The 9232-nt window shown below is 35.6% G+C and overlaps 1 protein-coding gene across 1 annotated transcript; it reads left to right on the forward strand.

Moving 5' to 3' along the window:
• On the forward strand, nt 1–4382 carry LOC112716234 (palmitoyl-acyl carrier protein thioesterase, chloroplastic). The gene is made up of 7 exons (XM_025768100.3): nt 1–325; nt 572–1075; nt 1713–1846; nt 2247–2360; nt 2843–3011; nt 3119–3187; nt 3681–4382. Exons 2-7 carry the CDS (start codon nt 587–589, stop codon nt 3948–3950), a joined length of 1245 nt encoding a protein of 414 aa, XP_025623885.1. The 5' UTR covers nt 1–325; nt 572–586; the 3' UTR covers nt 3951–4382.
• The last annotated feature ends 4850 nt before the right edge of the window (nt 4383–9232 follow it).

A 9232-nucleotide genomic window follows, 5' to 3' on the forward strand; every position in this document is an offset into this window, starting at 1 on the left:
GGATTGTAGTTCTACTATATAAATAACTAACTTTCCTGCTTCACAATTCGGTGCGTGCCACTCACTTTCCTCCTCCGCTGGCCCTAAATATTTTACAACTCATAATCTATATATATTCATTATCCTCCCATTTTCCTTTTACTTTTCAAATTCAAAACCAACCATCCTTTCTTCTTCTCTGGGTTCACCACCCACAGGGAGCCATCACTATCAATTAAACGACGTCGTAGCCTCTCCTCAATAACCTTCCACTTATATTTTCAATTTCACCTCTCTCCTTCTCTTCTTCTTCTTCTTCATTCTTCTTCTTCTTCTTCTTCTTCAGGTACTGTTTTTTAATTTGTTGTTCTCCCTCGTCTGATCTGGCTCAATATTTTTTATGCGAATTTTTCTTAAGCCAATGCCAGATCTGCGCGCAGTTTCGCAGCGGTTTTAACATTAATTTCTCGATTAATTATTGATGTGTTGATGTAAAATCTCATTCGTGTTGAATATTTATTTTAATTTTGTTTGAAATTGGAAGCTTGAGGAAAATATTGTTTTCTAATCAACTAAAACTATGCGCATTCAGGTGAAGAATTCAATTATGGTTGCTACTGCTGCTACGTCGTCGTTTTTCCCTGTGACGTCACGAACCGGTGGAGGAGGAGGAGGAGGAATCCCTGCCAGCCTCGGCGGAGGGCTCAAACAAAATCACAGGTCTTCAAGTGTTAAGGCCAATGCGCATGCTCCTTCAAAGATCAACGGAACCGCCACAAAGGTTCCAAAATCCATGGAGAGCATGAAGCTGGAATCCTCGTCGACGACCGGGGCTAATGCGCCGAGGACTTTCATTAACCAGATTCCGGATTGGAGCATGCTGCTGGCCGCCATCACGACAGCCTTCCTTGCGGCGGAGAAGCAGTGGATGATGATCGATTGGAAGCCGAAGCGATCCGATGTGCTATCTGATCCATTTGGTATTGGGAGGATTGTGCAGGATGGGCTTGCTTTCAGGCAAAATTTCTCCATTCGATCTTACGAGATAGGCGCCGATAAGACCGCGTCTATAGAGACGCTAATGAATCATTTGCAGGTTTGTGTGCAGATACCAAGAAGAATTTCTATGCTTAGTGGGATATGAGTTAGTTGTTGTTATTTTCTGACTTGAAATGGTTATTGTTGGATAGTATTGTGGAAGCGTGTGGTTTGCACACACATTCTTGGTAATCTTACATTGAGAATGCTAACCAACAATTTTTTACTCAACATGTAACTAACAATTCTGTTTTCTCTTTTTCCTCTTTCACAAAAGGAGATAAAGCATACTTGATTACTTAGCTTCCTTTGTTTTCTTATGTTAGTTATATGTTAGCTACAAAATTGTGCGAGAGAGTTTTGATTTTGGAGAGGAAATATAAAGTTAGTTTATTTTACACTTTAAACTTGACTCCATCCTTGATTGTTAACCCATTTTTCTAAATAAAAAATATAATTTCATTACAACGCAAAAAATGGACCTATGTATTGTCTGCACTTCAAGCTCAAAGATTCTACTGAATAAAAAGACCTGTTAGATATAGAACTATTTATGTGATAGCTTAAGGAGAGATTGTTCATGATATGTGTAAGATTAGAATCTTGTACAGGGAACAGAATTGTGAGGATTTTGTGTTTTGATAAATAAAAGACAAAAATAATAATTGGGTTATCTTGTTTTGTCCAAAACACAGGAAACTGCACTTAATCATGTTAAGACTGCTGGGCTTCTTGGTGATGGCTTTGGTTCGACGCCAGAAATGTGTAAGAAGAACCTGATATGGGTTGTGACTCGGATGCAAGTTGAAGTTGATCGTTACCCAACATGGTAATTTGGTCATATTTTCCCTTGTATAACTTAATTGCCCAGATGATCATGTTCGGCAGTGCTTATGTTCTTTGCTGTAATTCATGATTCTGTAACATCTAGTAATAAATTGTTTATAACTTCAAAGAATAGGTATGATAATAATGCTTTAGCTAGGAAAGTTCTTGTATGTATGAAATTTTTTTGAGACCGTAGGTTTGATGAATTAACCTGGCTTTTATTTTGATAAAAAGTTGAGTACATAGGCAGAACTTGAACAATGTGTACTTTGCATATTGCTTTGTTCAGTAGTTAGAAATATGTTCTAGCTGATGGCTAGATGAAAACTACCAGTTAGGCTTAATATCAAGTATTCTAAATCTGTTTTCATATTGTTAAGCTAACCTGTAATTTGCTTCAGGGGAGATGTAGTTCAAGTTGACACTTGGGTTTCTGCATCAGGGAAAAATGGTATGCGTCGTGATTGGATCATACGTGACGCCAATACGGGTGAAATCTTGACAAGAGCCTCCAGGTAGAAATCAATTTTAGTGACTTTCTTCTGCTTCTGATAAATATGTTTCATAGTGTTTATGGAGAACTTAAATGTCTGATCAATGGCATTGTTTTGAATGGTGCAAGCTTTTATGAAGGTTTTGTTGTACAAAAATTTGTTTCAATTTTAATTTGAAATATTGAGTCTGCTCATGCTTTTGGAGATCTTGATAAACACATGTGAGTTACTGGTTTAGATGTATAAGTTCTTGCACCTGAAAGTATCCGATTCTACGTACAAAAAATTGACATCTTAGTTTAAATTTTGTTTGGATGAGTTTCATTGAAAATAATATATTTTTTGTGTTTTTACCCTTCTAAAATGGAAAATCTAATTTATATTAGGATGAATATTTAAAAATGGTAACTCTCTCTCTCTCTCTCTCTCTCTCTCTCTCTAACACAATGAAGCTAGAAATCAGTGAGCAGCTTTTTGAATTTTTGGTTTTTGGTATACTTCAGTATTTGGGTCATGATGAATAAAGTGACAAGGAGACTATCCAAAATTCCAGAAGAAGTCAGGCAAGAGATTGCGTCATATTTTGTGGATTCTCCTCCAGTTGTCGAAGAGGATAACAGAAAACTGTCAAAACTTGATGATACTGCAGATCATATTCGTCGTGGTCTAAGTGTATGTCAACTCTTGTTGTAAATGTTATCATTAATCTTTTCGTTCCTCCTATATTGCATTATATCTTTTTATTCATGCCTTTTTTTTTGGCCGTATCTTGTTTTCAGCCTAGATGGAGTGATCTAGATGTTAATCAGCATGTTAACAATGTGAAGTACATTGGCTGGCTTCTGGAGGTATTTTTATGTTCTTGTACCTTTTTTCCACTTCAGTCCATGATTGCTAATGTTAGAATTAATTGAACCAGTTGGAAGTTGCTTTAAACTTTGGAATTATTATATGATTGAGTAGGAATTTGCTATAATTCATTGAAAACCATAGAAGATTCAACAGATCATTCACATCTTCCACAATCTTAATTTGTCCTTGATGATTTTTTATTAAGAAAAGGAAGTTGACATACGTGGTTGTTATGCATTAGTAGTGTGAGAGTTTTGCGCTATCATTTAATCATGTATATGTTTGCACTTACATGGCTTTTAAGACTATGGCTAGTCAACCGCTTTAGCTGGTGGCTAACATAAGATCAGATGTTTGTGTAAACTATGTTTACAATGACAGTGCATACGGATTAAATTAAATGCAAATGCAAACAAATATACATTTGTCATGTATTAAATTAAATTGATCAAGCGACTTAACAGAAGAATTGTGCTTTGATTGCTGCAGAGTGCTCCACAGGCAATCTTGGAGAGTCATGAGCTGCGAGCCATGACTCTGGAGTACAGGAGGGAGTGTGGCAAGGACAGTGTGCTGGATTCCCTAACCGATGTCTCTGGTGCTGATATCGGGAACTTAGCTGGCGGCGGATCTCTCGAGTGCAAACACTTGCTTAGGCTTGAAGATGGTGGTGAGATTGTGAGGGGTAGGACTGAATGGAGGCCCAAGCCTGTGAACAACTTTGGTGCTATGAATCAGGTTTTTCCAGCAGAAAACTGAAGCATTGAGTGCCTAAAATGAAATTGCTGGGAATGTCAATCTCCATTATACTTTACAAATTGGATCTGACCAATGGAGAGTTTTGCTTGTTGTTATCACCGCCACCATCTCCACCACCACCACCACCATCATCATGTCTACCTATCTTATATAAATATATGCATATCTAATTCGTGTTAATATGGTGGGGTTAAGGTAGGGGGAAAAGGAAGTAAAATATCAATCAATTTCTCATTGTAATTAGCTCCTGTTATATACTCTATCTAGCTTCTCCAATATTCAATTTGATTTATTGTGCCACTGCTAGGTTGTCATAATCAAACATTCGTCAAAACGATTACTGGTTAGGCATGTATATTATTATCATTGTTACCACCCCCCAATCCTTTTTAGTTTCCTCCTTGATATCAATATGACATTTTTCCTTGTCAACATGGCAAAGCTATTATTGTTGTTGTATGTCTTAACTTGTGGGCAAGACAAGAACGACTTTTCAGTATTGATACAGCTGTGGTGGCAAATGTCGTGGTCTCGTGGATTTTATGAAATTCAAATGTGGCTTACTCAAACTAAACGAGAGTATTAATTTTTTATTTTTTTTTTTTTGTAATCAAGAGGCCCTAAGGCCAGAAGAGGAAAGAAAGAACGAACTACATATGATCCTACCACTATTGTTGCTATATGACCAAAAACCATAAAATATGGTAGATATAAGATTGGTCCTATTTTATGCTTTGGAGAACATGATGGTCTGTTTCTTCGTATCGTGATTAATTGGTAACTCATTTAGGCATTAGAGTGTTATTGTATGTACAAACTTCCGCCTCTGGATGAGATTACGAGCTTCCAAGTTACTTCGAAGGTACGAACAATTTTCCTCGTGTTACTTCGAAATTACTTCGAAGGTGCTGTCTATGAGGACCTCGTGTTGAATTATGTCGCGGGCAGCAGTTGATGCAAATAAGGACAATGCTGGGAATACTGGACCTGGGCCTAAGAAGGAGGATCGTGGTCTTATTATCCTCCCACTCCCGTCTCTGGAACTAGAGGAAGGCTACTCCTTAATGGTGGATATTTCTAAATAAAAAAAAGTATGTCCTAAGTTTTAACTTTTAATCCACATATTTTTACTCTTCGTAATTCTTTCTCAGTCAGGCTTCCATCGTTAAGTCAAAAATGAAAACTTCATGAAAAGTTAAAATCGCTACCGCGTAATAGTGCTCCTATACGTCTTCATCGGCATTGGTTTTTGACTGGAAGACCAAGAGCAAATTATTAGAATTTTGGGTTATCTTGACACATATTTTGTGAAATAGTTAATGCATCTTTGTTGCCTGGTGCAATAAGATTGAGTTGTTGCCCCTGCAAACTCTGGTCTGCACGGAGCTGGTCACGATAATGTCGAGAATAACATGAAACAAGCTGGACCACCTCAGGCTAGTGTTCATCACACTAATGTCAACAAGTTCAGTCCCGACTACACGAGAATCCCCAAACACGTAATGTTACTAGTAGGCGTGAACATACACCACAAAGAGATGAGGACCTAAAGATCGTGATATCGCGAGATGGTCTAAAACGATCTCCAATTCATCTCATTTAGGAGAGAAAGGTCAGATTCCTCGAGAGGTCATGGACAAAAGAGATGTTGAAGTAAAAAAGATCCTATTGGATTGGTAACACTTCTTTTGTTACTAGAGTGCTGCATGTTGTCTTGCTGAAGAATTTCAATACACCTACGAACATGAAATATGACGGTATAACCAATTCTCAAGAACATCTTACGACATTTAAGGCTCGAATGAAATTGGAAGGTGTTGGGGATACAATCCATTGTAAAGTTTTTCCTGTTACACTATATGGGTCAGTGATGCAATGGTTTAATTCTCTTCCTTTAGGTCTATAAATCAATTCTCTAACATTTCTGTCAAAATTTTGGCATATTTAACAACTAAAAGAACTCAAGCAAAACACCCAATTTTTCTTCTTGGAATTGAGCAAAGGTTGGGTGAAACCATTCGATAATTCCTAGACCATTTTAATAAGACATTATTGGAGGTGAATACTCGAGTTTCCAAGGTTATAAGTTTGTACTTGATTGCAAGGTTGCAAAAAAGAGACTTTAGAAGGCATCTAACTTCTAAGGAATTGACTTTAATGGAGGAAATTCAGCAAGTGGCATTAGAATACGTAAGAGATGAAGATGTTAGTTGGGTAGTCACTTTTACGAGAAAGAATGCTATCTAACCACCAAATATTGGATGGCCATCATCTTTCATTCTCTGAGCTCAAGTTTCAAGGATTGAGAAATTCAACAATTATACTCCCTGAATGCATCCATGGCAGAGGCTTATCCATAGATTTCTCAAAAGGGAATCATACCGAGAGCTCGAGCAATGAATCCAAGACCTACTCTTAATCAAAGTATCTTTTACATATATCACAAGGTGCATGGCCATCGTACAAAATATTGTTTTGATCTGAAGAATGCCATTGAACAAGCAGTTAGGGATGGTAAGCTAAATGAGTTTCGTCAACATGCTTGGTCTTCTAGAAGGCAACAAGGTGATGATGAAGAACGAAAAGGGCGAAATTCCAGAACCAACAAATCCCTACCGCCACATAATTATACAACATTGATTATTGTTAATGTGGTGGTAGGAAAATCGGTCTTCCATGGGCAGCAACAACAATAAAGAAGGATTTGAGAATTTTGACATTAGAGTTTTAGATAAAAACTCCAATTTTCGAGGTCATATTCTCAACTGATGATTACAAACACGAGGTTATTGGAGGATGATGAACTGTTAGTAATCACTGCTAGGTTGGGAAATGAGGTAGTGCGAAGAATTTTGGTTGACATGAGAGATGATTCAAATTTGTTGTTCGGAAATTTGTTTGATGCATTGGGGTTAAATGATACTCATGTTGTGCATGTTGTGACTGATAATGCAGCCAATTATGTTGCTGTTGGTAGGCTTATTAATCAGAAATATGATAATATCTATTGGTCACCATGTTCTGCTCATTGCCTTAATCTTATTTTGAAAGATATAAGCAGCATGGTGCATATTTCTAACCTTGCATCACATGCTTCAAAGATAACAGTATTTGTGTATAATTATATGGTTTTCTTATCTTGGCTTAGAAAAAGACCTAATTGGAAAGAAATTGTACGTCCTCATGCAACCCGTTTTACAACTGTGTTTATCACATTGAAAAGCATCTTGGATCATAATACGGATTTGCAAGTATTGATTGTAGATTTATTATTTATTGGTCACAAATTAGGAAGGAGTGCTAATGGTAGAGTTGTGAGTGCTATTATTTTGGATAGCAAATTTTGGGATGATTACTTTACTTTATGTAAACTTGTGGGTCCTTTGATTAAATTGCTGAGGTTTGTTGATGCTGATGATAAGCCATATTTAGGATATGTTTATGAAAAAATGCTAAGGACAAAAGATGCAATTAAAGAGATGTTTAAATAAAACAAGACTGCATATTAGGCATACACAGATATTATCAGCTCCAAATGGGACAAGCATTTGAAGAAAGATATTCATGCTGCAGCTTACTTCCTGAATCCTGTTTTTTTTTTTTTTTTTGGTAAAGATTATAAAGAAGCATCTGATGACTTGATCATATTACCCTGTATTGCAAGTGTAACAATTTGGATTCAGTTGAGGCAATGAAAAAAATACATTTATATAGAGATCGGAAGGAAAGTTTCGATAGACCAAAAGTTATTCGAGCTGCATCTAAACCTAAGCCTGGTAAGAATATTTGTTTAATAGTAACTTGTTTTATGCTTTTATTTTCTTAATTGATAACTACTAATATGTTATGATTTTATAATTGGTAGATGAATGGTGGAGGTTATTCGGTAGTTCTGCTCCTTGTTTACAAAGGATAGCTGTTCACATTCTTAGCCAAGCATCTGCTTTCTTTGGGTGTGAGAGGAATTGGAGTCTTTTTTACTAGATTCATACAAAAAGAAGAAATAGATTGGAGCATGATAAATGAATGATATTGTTTATGTTACTTATAATTTGCGTCTTAAATCCAGGTAATATATGTTTCATGTAATATCATATTATTTCGTACGTAATCTTTATCATAACAAATTTGTAAATTATTAATTCTTCCTTTATTGTATTTAACGTTTTAGGAAGGGAAAATCAAAAAGAAAGCAAAAGACAATATGATCCAATTGATTATGAAAGCATCAATTTAGTTGACTTTTGGGTGACGGAAGAGGTTGTAGAAAAAGAGTCTGATCTTTCTAATAATGTAGATAACTTAGTACATGAGTATTATAGTTTATTTTCTAATGATTTATTAGAATGTTGTTAGATTATAATATAATGACAACATGTGTATTTTATTAGGTGATATTGATGCTGATTTATATCAAAGTGGCGTTGGTAATAGTGGTCTTTATGCTGCATCTCTTGATTTTTCTGCTCAATAGGGTGGAAATGAAGAAGATGATTGGTGCGGTATTTTACAACCCATAAACTAACCGGCAAGTGCACTGGGTCGTACCAAGTAATACCTTACGTGAGTAAGGGTCGATCCTATGATGATTGATGGATCAAGCAACAATAGCGTTTGATAAGATTAGTTAGGCAAGCAGAAATTGGTTTTAAGATATTCAAAGAGCATTAAACTGTACTTTAAAAATTTTAGAAAGCAAGCAGCAATGAGTTGGGAATAAACTATTTGAGAAAGCAGTTAAGATTTCAGAGTTATCTATTTTCTGGATTAACTTTTATTTCTAATTAATTTAATCATACAAGGTTTAATTTCATGACAAACTATATGTGACTAGACCCTAATTCCTTAGACGATCATAGTCTCCTCTAAAATTTATTAATTGCTAATTCCTTGGTCAATTAATTCCAATTAGAGGGTGATGATCAATTTCTAGTTTATATGCCAAAAGAATCCTAATTATCCAAAAATAAGGGGATTATATGTCACGTATCCCGTTAAATAAAAACAATTAGAAATTCAGTATAATATGTTTTCAAGCTGTTGTTTAAGTAAAGAGCTTTTTCAAGTTTTACAAGAACTCAATTAGAACATGGATCATACTTCCGTTCCACCCATATTCATAAAATAAAGAACGAAAACAATTATTGAAATATAAATCAAGACATGAATTAAATTAAAAAGATCAAACGAATCAATCCATGAAAATAGACAGAGCTCCTAACCTTAACAATGGAGGATTAGTTGCTCATGGTTCAAAGAGAAAAATAAGGATTGTCAAAATG

Source organism: Arachis hypogaea, chromosome 10 (assembly GCF_003086295.3).
Source record: "Arachis hypogaea cultivar Tifrunner chromosome 10, arahy.Tifrunner.gnm2.J5K5, whole genome shotgun sequence".
NCBI lineage: Eukaryota > Viridiplantae > Streptophyta > Magnoliopsida > Fabales > Fabaceae > Arachis > Arachis hypogaea.

Coding starts and splice junctions, on each gene's coding strand:
- LOC112716234 (XM_025768100.3), top strand. CDS start 587: ATGGTTGCTACTGCTGCTACGTCGTCGTTTTTCCCTGTGACGTCACGA. Junction 1,076..1,712: donor CGCTAATGAATCATTTGCAG/GTTTGTGTGCAG, acceptor TCCAAAACACAG/GAAACTGCACTTAATCATGT. Junction 3,012..3,118: donor ATATTCGTCGTGGTCTAAGT/GTATGTCAACTC, acceptor TCTTGTTTTCAG/CCTAGATGGAGTGATCTAGA.